Here is a 16,904-nt window from a genome sequence, read left to right on the forward strand (position 1 = left end):
AAATAATAATAATAAAACCGTGAGAGTATTTGCTTAGGAAGTTTTCAATATTCAGTATTTTTGAAAGTGTCAATGAAGTACTGATGGGGTGGTCATAATAATCTGGCTGGTCATAATAATCTGGCCACTCAGTGTATATTGTAGTACGATACATGGTTAATGATGAAAACAATAGAGGGCGTTCTGCGTATGCAAAGAAAGCATACCACCCATGTATTCTTCTTTAAAAATTACTTAAAAATATAATTCAGTTGACTGAAAGATGGAACAAAAATGAAGTATGGAAAAGTCATGCAAGAAAAGACCAGTGGGGAAACTTGAACTGTAAAAGCAGAAATACATCACTATTATTTTCATGACTATGGATTATGATATAACACAAAATCTGATGTTACCAAATAAATAATTGATGTAATAAAAATAACAAAATAATGACATATAATTAAATACAATTAAAATAATTAATTAGAGTAAAAAATACAAATGTTAGTAATATAATGAATAGCAAATAGACAGGAATTAGGGAGCTGACAGGTACAAGAGGGACACACACTTTAATTTAAACATGTGGCACATTAAAGGTATTTTATTTTTGGCTCTGGCATTTAAAACAAACATTACAATACACTTGGAAAACTTTCAGGTAAGTATTAGAAGAACTAAAAACTGTTACAATGCTTCCAGAATAGAAGATAAAAATAAAGAAATATAGGCCAAAAAAAGAGAGAGAAAGTATTCAAAATGGAAAGAATAAGTTGAGACTTAAATAAGGCCGACTATTAAAAAAATCCAAATGCAATGGATTACTTCTTAGAAAAATATAAAAGTTGAACTGATTTAAAAAAGCAATAGAATATCTGAATAGTCTAATCACCATGAAAAAAACAGAGAAAACAGTCATAGTTCCTCTCTAAAGGACTCTAGACTATATAATTTTATGACTTTAAAACACTATATGTTATTCCAGAACATATAAAATGGTAGAAAGTCTTATGAGTTATTTTACCAAGTAAGGATAACCCTATGCCTAACTATGGCAAAATACAAAAATTTATAGACCAATCTCATTTATAAATACAAATGTGAAATCCTAAAAAAATACTATCTGCAATGATATATTAAATATGTAACAAACAAAAATAGATTCCATACAAACTTAGAATTCAACTTAATAAATTTTTCATAGTGGTATGAGTGTACAAAAGCCCAGAATATGAAAAAATTTATAGGTTAAGAGCCCCAGGTTCTCCAATGAATAGATGGCAAGGAATAAAGTTGGCAAACTTACAGAATAGAAAGGGACTTAAGAGACAGAGTAGCCAAATACAGTGTGTGGAACTTGTTTGAATCTTGATTGAAACAAATCAATTGTAAAAAGATTTATAAGAAATGGGGAGAATGTGAACTATGTTGGCTATTTAATGGTATTAAAGAAGTATTCAATTTTTTAAGTGTGAGGTATAATTTTTTAGTTGCAAAAAAAAAAATACTAAAAGGAGGTAGAAGGTGTGATGATGCTATGAAGGGCCTGGATTTGAGTCAAGGGGACAGCTAATCACCTCCCAGACTCACTGGCAATCTAAGGATGACCAAGGTCACATCATCTGAATCCTGAAGTGGAGGTGCCTCAGTCCTTCCAGAATGGGGTCAAGGAGGAGCCTGGAGACTGTTCTCACTGGCTTCATGAAAAAATAAACACTTCTTTGAGATCCTTTTCAAATTTTGCCTCTAAATCCAGTCCTATCTGACCCAAAGCAGAAGCCTGAAAGAGAAAACAGCAAATGCACAGATATGAAGAGAGAAATAAAGAAATATAGGCAAAAATAATATGAAAGTATTCAAAATGGAAAGAATAAAATAAGACTTAAATAAGGCCATCTCTAAAAAACAAATGCAATGGATTACTTCTAGAAGAGATCTTTCCCTGGGCCTCCCCTAAAATCTTCTCCCTTAAAATCCTTAGGAAGGAGGACCCAATGCGCTCTCCCTTCCAGGAGCTTGCACAACCCGTGCCTTTCCTTCCTGTCCCCTCCTCTCCCCTACCCCAGGCACCTTACCAATTGCTTTCTCACTCCTTAGCTCCAAGGGCCCCTCCTTTATCTCTAGAACATGTTTCCTAAGCCCATTTCTTTCAGGATTACTTCTTCTACATCTATGATTTACCAAATAAAGTTTCTCTTACAGTTTGGGCCTTAGCTCTGAATTCTTTCCTAGCCAGAACCCAAGTACCCAGGATGCTGAACCCAGGTCTGACCCCACCAGTCAGACACCTGATGCTGTTCCCGCTGCCTACAACCTAAGGACATCGGATTAGGACCATTCAGTCACTCCAGCACTCAGGCAGAATGGGTGGGGAGATGCTGCTGCTACACTGAAATGGATGAGACTCTGCCTGGTTGGTAACTTGGACCTGACAGGTGGTCTGCACTGAAGAGCTGATTCTGATCACTGCGAAGCCAAAGATTGGTGTTACATACTGGTAGGTAAAGTAAAGGCATTTCTTGAAAGCCCACTCTTTGAAGGAAAGATGAACCTTCTGTTCTCCAAGGCTAAGACTGTCAGGCGTGAAGGCATTCCCAGGTCCACTCTGCTACCTCCAGCTGCATGTATAGACACAATTTGTGGCTTATGAACATGCTGAATTGTGGCATGCAGGAGGGAGGGAGGCTGGGTGAAGGTGAGAATCTTCCTTAGCTACCTCCCCAAAAATGTCTGTACAAGTTAGAGTAAAAACCAGGAGATACTCAAGAAACCAAAGTTAATGATGTCTTGGGGTGGGGGGAGGGGTAGAAGGGGTCAATTGGGAAAAAAGGGGGGACATATATAATACTTTCAACAATAAAGATTTAAATTGAAAAATACTCCAACTAATTGTCTCTCCCTACAAAGGAAGGTGGAAGACAATAAGAGCTGAGGACAATTTTGGATGATGTTTAAGTTCACTGGGAAATTTGGGTGTTGTAAGTCCAAGCATGCGCATCCTGGAAGTTTAATTTATTTCATCTTGTTTAATTAACTCATCTATTTCTATATTCCTGGGGCATGAAGAATAATGGAAACATAAATTTCCCTTCTTCTCAGTTTGAACAAGGAGGCTGGGGGAAATTGACTGTCTCAGTGGGAGCAGCCTGCCAATCTGGGAACTGAGGTGGATTTTTTTCAGGCACCATTTACAAGGGTCCTTCCCTGTCCTGCGTGTGGCTCTTTTTTGACATTCAGCCCTGTAATCCTTGTCTTCTGAGGACAATTCTTGCAAAATTTTGTCATTCCAGAAATTAGGGGAAAGTAGAATGCCGTAGACCAATTCCAGCATGTCATAATTTCAAGAGTTTCATCAAAAGGTTGATGAGACTTGGGGACTCAACAGGGTTGAGTCACACATGTAGTCATCTGTTGGGAATGGCTAAAGGCATTTCCCCAAACCTGAATAGGAAACTGATGGTGGCTGCCAGACAGCTAAAGGGCATCTTAATCTACATGTTATTGCCTCCTACTGGCCAAACACCTGAACAGCCGTAGGCTATTCCCAAAACTGACAATGCCTCTGTACCCTTTGAAACCTTACCCTTTGAAGTGTATTATCTCCACCTTGCCTTAGGACAAATTGTGTTAATAAAAGCAAGGGTCCTAGACAAGGAGGGACTCTTCAGTTCCTTTAGCTGAAGGTCCTCTGACTCCCAATGCCTTTCAAAATTATATCTCGTCTCCAGACTCTTTATTAGTCTCTGGATTTCTACGTCATCTACGCGCAACCCCTTTTCCAGATTCCTGAACACTTCTCTGTGCTGGGACATGAACCCCAGCATAAATGGACGCCCAAAGTGGGACAAGAGCACCAACAATAAATGGCGTCCCGAACTGGGGCTTTCTGAACCCTGGAAACACCAACAATAGTAGGAAGGATGTGAGAAGGAAGCAGGACATGTCCTTTCTACTTCACCTTGTAAAAAGTTTTATGGTTGTGAAAGATCAGGCGTATGTCCCGTACAAACCATTCCACTGTATACACTTTCTCAGTCAGCCTTTCCTTCACCAAGTCCAACCACATGGCTTCCTTAAAGGGCTCGGCATAATCTCGGATCTAGGGACAAAGTCATCAAAGGGATGATGTCAGCACAGCCATCATGACGGGATGGGTCCAACTTAAATATAAGGCAAGTCTTTATTTCCAGGGTAATGATAATACCATCTGACACTTAGATGCCAGGCTTTGTTCTGAGAACTGCCATGGTAATAACATGCCACAACAACCCTATGAGATAGGTACTATAATACCCACCATTTTACAGATGAGGAAGCTGAGGGAGGGAGAGGTTAAGTAACTTATCTAAGATGTCACAGCAAAAAAGTGGTAGAGCTGGGACTTGAACCCATACTTGGGCTCCTGAGTTTGAGCTCTTAATCTGTAAGCTATCCTTAAGAAAGACATTGCCCTGTAGAGACAGTAAAACTAGGACCCAAGGGAGAGGAAGCTAGCACAGTGGGGTGGAGTTGGTCCCACTCCAGCACCTGCAGCTAAAGGTTCTGCTCCCTGCAGACAGTAGCCTCTGCAGGACCCATATTCCGGGTTTCCAGATTGAGTTTTTCACCAGAGAGATGACTGGAGGATGAGAATCATCCAATGTGACACTTACATTACTTGGGATCTTTGCAAAAAAGGCACTTTGTGGGTGACAGTAGGTCTTCAAGAGGAGGAACTCACATTTCTGTAAAACATCAAGAGGGTTTTAAAGGGAAATACAGCAGGTAGACAGCAGAGAGAGCCTGTGTCCAGACAAGCATGCATGCGCAGGCAGACACACAGGCCCTCCAACCGTATTTGTCGAAGTGTCCTAAAGTGGGTTCAATTCTGTTCAGACTCCATTTTTGGGCACTGAATTATGGTCCTCTGAAGCCAGACACCCTTAGGTGCCTGTCCCCTGAGCCTGTGACTGTTGACTTCTCACATGTGAGCAGAAAGGAAAGATCTTGGGGTTTGAATCTGACTCACCAGCTGCTCCTCAGGCCCCATCTGCCTTGTCAGGACCTCAGATCCCCTGAGATACTGCTGACTTCCTGAAGACTCCTTCATCCTGCAGAAGGTGCAACTCCATGGGCTCCTGGGAGGTTCGGCATAGGTGAGCAAGGCAAGACCTCAGCAACAGCCACCATTCCTACAGCTGCCACTGTTCCTCCTTGCAGTGGCTGGTGGGCACAGCCAAAGCTTGAAGGGGACACTTCCCAGTCTCCAAGACCCCTAGGAGGGGTGTGACCTGATGACCCTCCTCCCATGGAGGGTAGCGACTGGGGGTCAGTAGATGGAAGGTGGTGTCAGGGTGAGTGGTGGGCTCTCCTTTCCCTGTCTGAGCTGCTGGAGCACAAGGAGACCTGAGTGTCGGAGGCTGGGCCTTAACCCCTGAGGGCCTTGGGCCCCATTAGCCCGTTGAGAATGTAGCAAAATGAAGGAACCAGGCCATGTTTCCTGCCTTTTCTGAATAAGCACAGAACACAGACCACAGGCATTTCCCATCTCCATCCCCCTTGGACAGGAGTCTGTGCTGCAAACCTAGGAGAGGGCATCTCCCTGGGGCAGTGGCAGCCTAGCCTCACAGACACAGGCTGTCACTGACACAGAGGGGACAGAGGATGTGCCCCATCAGGTTGCTCTGAGCACACCTGTGCCCACCATGCTCATGGGGCCTGCTCTTCCCTCTGGAACTGAGGGACGAGAGGCAGAACCCGGAAAAGGGTGTTCATGAGGCTGCTGCATCTCACTAACCTTTTAGCTTCCATGGGTGGGATGTGACAGTCCTCATGAAAGGCTCGTGGACAGGCGTCACAGCAGAGCAGCTGTCCCTCTCTGCAGCACACCTCACATTCATTCGAGTTTTCCCACTGGAAGAGGAGATAATGCGGGCACGCCTGGCATCAGCAAGATCCGCTGAGCACTAACACTGTGGGGCTCTGGGACACACTGTCCTTGCCTGTCCCAGAAGGGACTGGAAGGTCATGGAAGCCTTTTCTACACAGTATGGTTTGAGGACCAGTGGCCTTAGCGTCGTCAGGGGGCTGGTTAGAAACACAGACCTACTGAATCAAACCTGCATTCTAAAGGATGCCAGGTGGTTGGTATGTGAAATTTGAGAAGACATGGCTGTAGGCAACTCCCTCCTTTTACAAGTCTGGGAAGCAACTTAGTACCTGAGTCAGACTGGCACTCAGGCCTACCTGGGGTCAGAGCTGTTCCCACCTGCTGGGTGCCATCCCAGGCAAGCCTGTGGACCACTCAGAACTGTCCCTAAGGCTATGGCTGACAGACAGAAGGACACAAAGAGCTGCTGTGCAATGGGTCATTGTGTGGGCTTGAGACTCATATGGATCTTTCTTCTGGCTTTAAAATGGGATCCAATAAATTCTGCAAGTGATTTAGGTGAGGAACCCCATCTTCACTGCTGAGTAAAGCACTGGTTCTGCTACTGGCGGCCCCCCCCCCCCCCCAGACCAGACAGACAGCATGGGCTCCACATGGACAAGAGACCACTTTCTCTGTGCTGAAGGTAGGAGCCAGGAAGTGGCATTCATCCTTCTGTGCCCATCTGTGGCATTGTCCCCCACCCCCCCAGACAGATTGTGGTGGGTAAAAAGGTGGGAAACAGCTCACCAGGAGCTGGAGGAAAGGATCCAAGGGACTGGAACAGGCCACTACCCTCAACTATCCACAACACAAGCATGAGGACCTGGGTAAAGGCTTAGCGAGGGAAATGTTTTTCTATTCTCAACACTGGCCACTCAGCCAGAGTGAAAATTCCCTTTGATTTGGGGATGGTGTTCATCTCTCTTATAACTGAGAGGAGGCTTCTCAGCAGCTCCCTCCATTGACTGGGCCCCAGGACTTCATTAAGAGGGATCCCTCCACCCTGAAGTCCGGTGGATCTTTCTGGCCTTCCCATCTTGAATTCTCTAGTCTGCTTTTCTTTGTCCTTGGGGTTGATACTCCATGGCCATTCTTGCCCTCTGACTGGATGCCTGGCCTGCTCTGGACCAGGCTGCAGATTTCAAGGTAGCCTAGACCTACCCACTCTTCCTAGTTAAGACTCTAATTGGATCCAGAGTCCTGAGCCACCAGTACCCCCCCGCCCATATACTCTGGAGTGAAATTGTTTCAAGCACACATGATATGATATAAAAATAACAGAGAAAGGACATACAATTCCTCAACCCCCTGATCTCTAAAAAGAGTCTGACTCTGGTTTTGTGATGACCACTGACAGTTTCAAGCCCCACCCTCCCTCTTACCCTCTTGCCACATCTGCACAAGTTGATAAGAAAGCTATGGGTTTATAAAGATAATATATATTTTTAAAGCTATGGGTTCCTTCTCTCAGCCCTAGTGGAAAGTCCAAACCATATAGGCCCTGCCCCAGCAAGAGAATCCTCATCCTATTGCTAACTGTCCTCCTCAGCCCCACACTACATTCCTTTATAGTAGCAACTATTGCCTGTACACTAGGCCCTTGGAGATGGAGGCTCTCACAAGCTCTGAGCCAGGACTCTGCACCAACCACCCATTGTGGGAAGCCACAAAACACGTTTGCAATATCGGCATCAGGTGTCTTGATGGTACACACGTACAGAGTTCCACACCAGTGGGACTCGGTCTACTGCAGAGCAATAGTGATGTCTAGAGTGATGGGGCCAGGGAAAGGCCTGTGTTAGTCTATTTGAAGTCAGAACTAGACTTCATTCTCATTATCCCAATGTGGCTCCTTCTAGGTGGGATGGAAGGTCGGATCAAGTGAACTCCTGGCTATCATGTGCTGACATGTGGCACTACGTACGAGTAAGAAGAAACTATAATGTTGGGGCCATGAATTAATGATCTGGATTTTAAATATCTTTATTGTTGTTGTTTTTCTGGTTACAAAAATTTCCACATGTACATAAATGTGTAATATGGAAAGCAAATTTCCCATATAATCCTGTCCCATAATAGCTAGTTCTTTTAGATTTTTTAAAGGAATAGACTTACATGTTTACATAAACAAAACATAGTACTACAAGTTTGAGTTTCCAAAAGCTTTCCTGACCTCAAAACCTGTGTGTGGTTTTCCATTGACTGAAGGATGAATCTTCACCTATGCATTAAAAAAATACCATTCTGTAGATGTCTTAGGTTATTTTATAATACTGATGGACATTTGTAGTCTTCCCTAATTTTTTTTTGCTATTACAATGAGCATGCTGTACATATCAAGGTGTTTCAAATCAGTATGGAAAAGACAGCTTATACAAGAAATGGCATTGGGGGGACCATTGTTTCACACACTTTGAATGGAGCCAGCCAAGGGTCAAGCTAGCCTACAGGGCAAGATGGGAGTGACACCATTGCCTCTGCTGGAGGCTCAGATCTAATGAGAAGCCCATGAATGGGACTTGTGTCTGGAGGAGGCATTTAAGCAAGTAAAGAAGGCTAAGGAAAAGCAACTGGTATAGCCAATGGACTGCCATTTTCACCTGGAGGGAGGCTCTGCAGACACAAAGCTTAGTTCAAAAACATTCTTCCATTCTGATGCGCTTGATAAAAAATATATTGAGTTAAGATGACTTAGTGTTCAATCAAGGATGATCATCTTTCCCTTTCTGTTCTTATCTATTTCAACACCATATTTACTTTTCAAACTAGAACACTCAATTTCTAACACTCTGTGTTTGCCATCATCCAAATATCCAGATCTTTGTTTACAACATATACATCATCAGCTCTTGTCCTGATCTTTATTCTAAAGAGTTATTTGCCCCCCTCTCTCAAATCAGCTATGAAAATAATGGTGGCATGTACAGGTATCAGAACACTAAAACAGTCAACATGAAGACGCAGTGTCTAAATGTGAAGGTCACTCAGAGCTGGGAAACTCCAGGATTCAAGGATGAGCCTTTGAACATGAAAAGTTGGCAACTTGGTGATTAAAAATGTGGTAGAAATTCACTTTCTATTTACCTCTCTCTTGAGACTTATTCTTGAAGGACAGAACAAAAGTCCTTTCTGAAAGAGAGAAGAGGTCAATGAATTAGGTTATTCTGGATACTTTTCTTTTGTAATTATCAAAGTTTTCACTTCCTAGTGAATGTTTGTACCTGGACATCCTACTGGGTCTCAAATCCTAGGTGTCTAAAAGAAAAATGAGCTCCTTTCTCCAATCAGTTCTTCTTCTGGACTTGATAAAATCACTTTCCCCTATTACTCAAATCTAAGACCTGTCAGTCTTTTTTTTCTCAGTCCCTTCCCTACCCACTTCTTTTCATTTGCATTTCTTCCTCTTTAGATAAAATCCTATGGTTTCATCCCCGTGATAATTTCTGAGTGTAATTGAGAGGCTTTGTGTTGGGATCACTAGGACCCTAGTGTGTTGCTCACGGGATGGAATAGTGTGCTGGGAAGTACAGAGGAGAGACTGACCATGGACAGAATGGCCTGGAAACATTTCAATGAGGGGTCCAGATGGAACAGTGTCTTGAGGAGCGTTTAGCGGGTGGAGGACACTGGGAAGCTATGGCTGAGGTCTGTTTTCATCCAGTTTCCTTCTAGCCAACCCCACCTAATACCACCAGGGAAAGCTACTTAAATCTCTCCTGACTTCAAAACCCTTTGCTTGCACTTAAAGTTCTTCACTATCAGCACCAAACTGCATTTTTAGCTTTATCACACACATCTTTTTTTCTACTAAGGTTTACCTCTTTCTCAATCATGTTGTGGAATCCTAATGGGAATTTCTTCACACTTCTGTTATTGACATTTCCCTCATCCTTCAAGGAATTAAACCCATCACCTATCTGCCCCTTGTCCTTATAATACCTCCATCAGCCGTTGTAGGGTCTGTCCTTTGCAACGCACATTCCGCTTCCAGTCCTTTGATTTTGTTCCTCTTCCTTTAATTTCAAATTCTCTTGGTGTGAACCAAACTCCCTCCTCATTCTGAATGCACTTCTCTGAGGATCCTATAAAACAAAGACAGCCCATCCCACCATCTACTTCCATCCTCTGAATTCACCCTAAACTTCAACCCCCAGATTGTGGTGTTCTACCTTTCTGGGTTCAGGGAGACTCCCTGGGAGGCAGAACCAGTAGCAGACTGAAGGAAGCCCTAAAACCTGCCTGAGTGGTGAGGGGTTGGGAGAGAATTGGCATTTTATGTGACACCTTCATGTGGCAAGGACATGGTGACCAGTGTCCTAGGGTCCATGGATGGATGACTCCTTTGGGGGAGTGGCTGCCAGGTGTACCACAGCAAGGAAAAGTTTGAAAATTCCTTTTTAACAAACACTTTTTTCCCTTTTTTCTGCAGCCTGTTTTGCAGGGCTCATTTCCTGAACAATCACATACCTGGGTACGTTCCTCCCTTCTTGTGATTCCTTGGTTAGGGCAGGGGCCAGGAACCTTTTTCTGCCAAGGACCATTTGGATATTTATGACATCATTTAAGGGCCATACAAAATTATCAACTTAAAAGTTAGCCTGCTAGCCCTAACCGGTTTGGCTCAGTGGATAGAGCATTGGCCTGCGGACTCAAGGGTCCCAGGTTTGATTCCGGTCAAGGGCATGTACCTGGGTTGTGGGCACATCCCCAGTAGTGAGTGTGCAGGAGGCAGTTGATCGATGTTTCTCTCTCATCGATGTTTCTAACTCTCTATCCCTCTCCCTTCCTCTCTGTGAAAAATCAATAAAATATATTTTTTAAAAAAGTTAGCCTGCTATTTTTGGTCAATCACTTATTTAATTCAGCCCTAATGCCTTGGTAGGGCCAGACCAAATGATTTTTCAGGCCTTATATGGCCTGCGGTCTGGACAACCCCCACTCCTGGTCTAGGGGTTCCAAAGAGCAGAAGATCAAGGAACTCACCTTTTTCCATTTTCTCCTTATGTAAAATCCCCGTCTCTCCACCACAGGTCACAGGAAGTGTAGGAGACTGAAAATCCACAGTATCATCTTTGGGTTTTTCTGAAAGTGGACGAAGAGCACAGTTCGTTACTCAATCCTTATTCTCTCTCTCTCTCATGAATCCTCCTTTCCATGAGCATAAGCAGCACACCTTCCTTTACCTGGTGCAGGCAGGTCACTGAGTCATGGGGACCTTGTGTCCCCAGTACTTTGGAAACAACAAACCTGTCGCTAAGGGAGGGAAACAACTTTCTGAAGTGTTCCCCCAAATCTTGTGTCTGGCTCAGCCTTCCTCACTTATTTCAGCAAACAAGGCCTTTAAGGGTGGAACCCTGCCTGGAGCGCTCCAATGTGGATTAGGTCACCATTAGAAACTGTGAGCCAACAGGAGGAGCCCGCTATGAAAGTGAGCAATCAAAGAGAGTCCATGTAAACAGAAAGCACTGTGGAGGAAATGAAAAGAAAAGCCTTACAGAGAGAAGGAAGAGCAGAATGGGGGAAAAAAAAGAAAAAAAGAAAAACCAAAACAATTAACATGGGAAGACTAACTCCAGGAATTCTTACAGAACATAGGGAAAGGGCACTAGGTGAAAATTATATGGAAAGACACTACCTGGGGAAAGATCTGGGAGCTTTACGATCAGCACACACATTGTACTGTTTATTTTCACAACAATCTGTGAAACAGGGAAGGCAACGATGATCCCATTTTATAGGTGGGGATGCAGACTTAGATCCAGAGAGAATTCCTAGTGGTCACCCCACATTTCACGAGGGGCAACTGGCTTTGGGATCCAGACATACCATCTAGTCTAATGCTCTTCCCATGCCATCCAAAGGGCCTCAACAAGACTCTCTAATATATAATTGATAACAATACAGGGACACTGTTAACTCAGAAGGCAGAGCCAGGGTGGAAAGGTTAAGGAGGCAGGAGAAGCTGATGCTGGTGGGTAACTGTCAGTGTTTGCCTGGATTCTTGCCTACACTAGTGTTTTCTAAAAAGACCAGGGATTTTTTTTTTTTGGGGGGGGGTAAAAAACGAAGAACTTAAAATTTGAACACCTAGGTTTTTAGCTCACGCAAGTTTTTTTCTGTTCTAATTAACTATAAAATGAGTTGAATCATACTTACTTGAGGGTTAAATGATAAAATGTAGAGCAAAGTGATTTGACAATTGTAAAGTGATGCACACACTTATATTGTTGTCAGGGCCTCTGTTTAAGGTTGTGTGGCCTGTGCACTGAGCAAGGATTCCACCTTGGAGCGGGGATCTGATTTGCATCCAAGGCAGAATCCATCTGTACACTTCCTACAGCAAGCTTCCAGCAGAGGGCAGAAGAGGCCGTGGCTTCAGGAATCAGTTCTGAGAGGCGTGGGGAATGTGATTGAGGATGGAGCACCCTTTTCTAGTTCACAGGGGCATCATATGGGTAAATGGAGGCCCTGATGTTGTTGGTATTCATCCTTGATGAGGAAGAATGATTAAGGTTTTGATGACTTGACAGTTACTTAAGCATAAAATGTGTGAGGCCCAGGGGAAAGAGCAAGACTGACCCACTTACTGACTTCATTTGACTTTCGCACAGTGAACAGAACCTACACAGACGGTTAATTACAGTTGTGATAAGTACCAGAGAGAAAAAAATACAGGAAGCCCTACTCCTGCCTGCAGGGTGGAGAATGCTCTAGTCAAGGTGAGGCCTGAGGATGTATAGCAAAGGGAGGGATGGGGATGAGGGAGCGTGTGTGTATGTGTGTGTGTGTGTGGGGGGGTGGGCGGCACACCGAGCAGGCCCTGAACAGCAGGGACAAAGGAACCTATGTGTTGAGAAATCAGGCTGGTGGCCACCCAAGGGGTGTGGGTAGGGATTGGATTATGTTCTGTTTCTTGACTTGGTGCTGGGTACACATGGGCTCTTGCTTTGTGTTAATTCCTCAAGCTGTTCAGGTATGGTGCATGCATTTGTCCTTAAACACATCACACCAGTGCTACTCAGCATGTGGCCTGTGATGAGACAGGGGCTTGACCAGGATAGAAATCAGTGCACTGCTGCCTCCACTGGGTAGGTCTGGCCACAAAACAGTGTGTTCAGTGTCACAGTTGGTTCACAAGCTCTGTAGACCTGCAACAAACAGGCTTGTAGGTGGCACCAGTCTGTAGACTCCACTTTGAATAGCACCTGCTATACTTTAATAATAAGTTAATGGGACTAAAAAGACCAATGTTGCTTGTGCCAGAGAGGAAGGAGAGAGAGACAAGAAAGAATGCTGAAGAAGTAAGTTATAAAAGCAGAAGAAAAGTGAGTATAGGAAGAGGAGGAGAAGAGAAAGGAGAAGGAGGAGGGGAGGACAGGCCACCCAGGAGGCACAAGAGTTCAGAGGGACAGAAGCAAACCAGAGCCTGACTCACAGAGACCAGACCTGCACTCCTGACTAACTCAGGAAGAGAAAATCGGTCCCACCAGAAATGAGAACTCGCTCGGCTTTGCTTAGATTAGGGTTTTCACCAATTCCTAGAATGAAGAAAGTAGATGTTTATATTAAACTGGACTTATGTGTTCGGTCATTTTTCCTTATCGTTTTTGGGTTTCTATAGGTACTGTGTTGAAGAGTGGTTGCCAGGGCACAACGTGGACAGATTGGGTGGGCAGCGGGGCACCACTCCTTACGTCATTCACTGGGAGTGTGTCACCTGTGGCACCTAGTTGGAGTGGAGAAGAGACCTAGGAGGAGGAGGAGGACGAGGACAGTGGGAGGGAATACGGAGGAGGAGAGGGGAGAATGGAGCTTTCAGCAGCAGGCCTGGGCCCTGGGGCACCTGAGGGCAAGTCTCTGCCTCGCTTACTTACCCTTTTGGGGAATATTTTTCTGACAACTTATTGTTGAACTTGAACAGACATCCTTTTTTCTTTTCTTTTCTAAAAAAAAAATAGTCAATTATAATTGGAAACATACATTTACATGCTTTATATGTCAACTACATCGAAGTAATATTTCTTATCTTTATTCCAGTTTGGAGAAAGACAGATATGAATTCTTATGAAAGGAAAATCATAGAACTGACCAAGTAAAAATAGGAAGCTCATGTTAATAGGTAGGAAGGCTAAAATATTATAGAAGTCAACATGTCAAATTATTATATATAGTAATATGTATAATAATGTGTATATATACATTTAATACAAATACTAGGAGTTAATAAAGGATTAGCCTTTTACATATTATATAGGAAGGGCTTTTTAAGGCAGAAGTACAGGGAATAAAGCAGTGATTCTCAATGCTGGGTGATTTTGCCATCCAGGGGCTATATGGCATGTTGGGACTTTTTTTTTTTTGTCATGACTGGGAGGCAAGTGCTATTGGCCTCTGATTGGTAGAGGCCAAGAACACCAACTTTGTAAAACTCTGGCATAAACCATACTGGAAAAGATAAACTGAGTTGTCTAACTCAAATTTAAAGAAGGTTTCTATAACCAAAAATTTCTTAAGTTAGAAGACAAAAACAAAATAAGAAAAATTGCAATAACAAAGTGTTAATTTGATTAAACAACAACAACAGAAAGAATATTTTTAAACAAAAAAGGCATATATAAAAGAAAAAATTCTAATAAAAATTTTATTAAAAAATAGGTCCTGGTCATTTAAGATCATCCCAAACTTCAGTGGTTTATTTATAGGTGTTATCAAACTACAGCCTGAGGGCCAAATTGGCTCAATGCTTGTTTCTGTAAATAAAGTTTTATTGGAACACAGCCAGGTCCATTTGTTTATATATATTTATTTCTGGTGGCTTTTGTGCTACAATGACAGTGTTGAGTAGCTGCAAAGAGACTGTAAGACCAGCAAAGCCTAAACTATTTATTATTAGTTCCTTTTTAGAATAAGTTTGGTAAACACTGGTTTAGAAAAACACAGGTTTACTTCTCCCTCATGCTGTTTATTGGTCACAAGTTAGATGAGGTCCCGCGCCATTGACACTCATGGAGCCTGGGACAGAGATGCCTCTGTCTAGAATAGTGGTTCTCAACCTGTGGGTCGCGACCCCTTTGGTGGTCGAACGACTCTTTCACAGGGGTTGCCTAAGACCATCCTGCATATCAGATATTTACATTACGATTCATAACAGTAGTAACATTACAGTTATGAAGTAGCAATGAAAATAATTTTATGGTTGGGTCACAACATGAGGAACTGTATTTAAAGAGCCAGAAGGTTGAGAACCACTGGTCTAGAACATCGCTGGCCCCATGGCAGAGAATGACAACACAGGGCTCCTAAAGCTTTGGTTTGGAAGTGACCCTCTCACTTATGCCCACACTTCTTTGTCATGTCAAGTCACATGGCCATCCCTGAGTATACAGAGCAGGGATATATAATCTTCTGAAATATTGATGAGCAGTAATACAACCTGTCACAGCATGTTTAACCACATGCACGGCGCAAAGAAATTCAAAGAGAAACATTGGTGGAATATCATTCCATGCTTTTCATTTGTCAAACACAGAAAAGTCTTATTATTTCTAGTAGTGATGAAGGTGTAGGGAAGACACCTTCATCATATTTCGTTAATGGGAGCCTAAAGTGGCAATTATTTGGTCATCACTATATGCTCATTTTAAATATGCAGACTCATTGACCAATTGACTTCACTTTTAGAAATCCACTAGTAAGAAATACTACTGAGAATGTGTCCACTTTAGGGATTGGTGACACTCTCCTCGCTGGGTCACCCTAAATCAGAGAGGAGCCCCAGACTCAGTGGAGAAGTGGTGACTCTACCAATAGAAATGTTAACAGTAGACACTGGAAAGTGGTCATGTGAGTCCAGAGAGCACAGCTGAGGTCAATTGCACCCAGGGGATACACTTACTTCTTCCAATAACCACTCAAACCAACAGATCTTTGCTCTGTCTTTATGCCCTTCTTGTCTACACTGCTTTCTTCTTCTCATATTAACTTTTCATGTCCACCTAACTTTGTGCCTGCTGCATGAGAAACCCTCCCACCCTGAGCCTTCAAATGATAGATTCTGTCACCAGCCTTACCCTCAGGTCCAGATGTTTGGGCACATTCAGTCTTTGCCTTTTGGGCCCTTGTCATCACCCTTGAGTTTCCGGTTGAGTTATTCTTCTTTTGAGTTGCCTGATCCACCATTTGAGGCACAGGTGAGGTGGTTCCTGGGCCAAATAGTGATTTGTGAGTAGTTTCCATTGGGGTCCCTAATGAAGCTCCTCTTTCCCCTGTTAGTGACCTTTCTTCTGATGCTCCCTGTCTCCACGCTGTCAGGAAATCCTGCATCCCTATACCTTACTTTATCTTACTGTTTTTCTATTTTACTTGGAAATTAAAAAAGTTGAATAATGAAGTAATAAAGATATACTAAATTATTAACGTTTAAGTTAGGCCTTTTATTTTCAAATTTATAACCTGGTTTTTCAAGACTTGAAGAATATATATATAGAGATTATTATGAGCTTTAGATATAAAATATTTCTTAGCCAAAACTCAAGGCCAGAAATCATAAAGGTAAAAGACAGATTTGACCATTAAAAAATTTAAAAATGTCCACACTTCTGAAAACATCCCCACAATATTCAAAAAAATAAAAAATTGCAATATAGTAAAATATAGAGGGTTAATATCCTTAATGACCAAAATCATCAACAAACAGAAGGATGTTCAGCTTTTTCCCCTCCAAGGACAGTGATTACAATGAGCATAACAGTAGCCATGGTGAGAATGAATTAACATGCACTCGTTCACCAGTGCATGCCAACATCATCAGTTGCTTGTGCCCAGTTATACTATTATGTTTGTGTTTATGATGAGATGTTCTCTTCCCAATTTTCCCAGAAAAGTCATGTGAGAAGCATGGAGATTGGGACTTAAGAAAAAACTTGATCTAAGGCTTGGGCACTTCCAATAAAGTACCAAGAATATGCTTAGTGCATGAATTCTCAGTAGTGGTGATGCTGCCCAAAAATTG

General features: G+C 42.8%; 1 protein-coding gene across 14 annotated transcripts in view; it reads right to left on the reverse strand.

The window, feature by feature from the left end:
* Positions 1-519: 519 nt before the first annotated feature.
* Positions 520-16,904, reverse strand: part of SP110 (SP110 nuclear body protein) — a 34,206-nt gene continuing 17,821 nt past the window's right edge. For 10 of the 14 annotated variants that reach the window (XM_023762110.1, XM_023762103.1, XM_023762139.1 and 7 more), the window contains 10 exons: positions 15,964-16,095; positions 13,768-13,836; positions 10,877-10,975; positions 9,833-9,975; positions 8,978-9,022; positions 5,759-5,874; positions 4,991-5,099; positions 4,635-4,706; positions 3,941-4,081; positions 520-1,762 (listed from right to left, as the gene is read on the reverse strand). In XM_023762110.1, coding sequence (XP_023617878.1) covers positions 1,682-1,762; positions 3,941-4,081; positions 4,635-4,706; positions 4,991-5,099; positions 5,759-5,874; positions 8,978-9,022; positions 9,833-9,975; positions 10,877-10,975; positions 13,768-13,836; positions 15,964-16,095 — 1,007 coding nt within the window. In that variant the 3' untranslated portion in view covers positions 520-1,681. The remainder of the gene's footprint in view (positions 1,763-3,940; positions 4,082-4,634; positions 4,707-4,990; positions 5,100-5,758; positions 5,875-8,977; positions 9,023-9,832; positions 9,976-10,876; positions 10,976-13,767; positions 13,837-15,963; positions 16,096-16,904) is intronic. The other 4 variants (XM_023762152.1, XM_023762112.1, XM_023762148.1 and 1 more) reach the window with 4 other exon arrangements.

Source organism: Myotis lucifugus, unplaced genomic scaffold (assembly GCF_000147115.1).
Source record: "Myotis lucifugus unplaced genomic scaffold, Myoluc2.0 scaffold_3, whole genome shotgun sequence".
Taxonomy (NCBI): Eukaryota; Metazoa; Chordata; class Mammalia; order Chiroptera; family Vespertilionidae; genus Myotis; species Myotis lucifugus.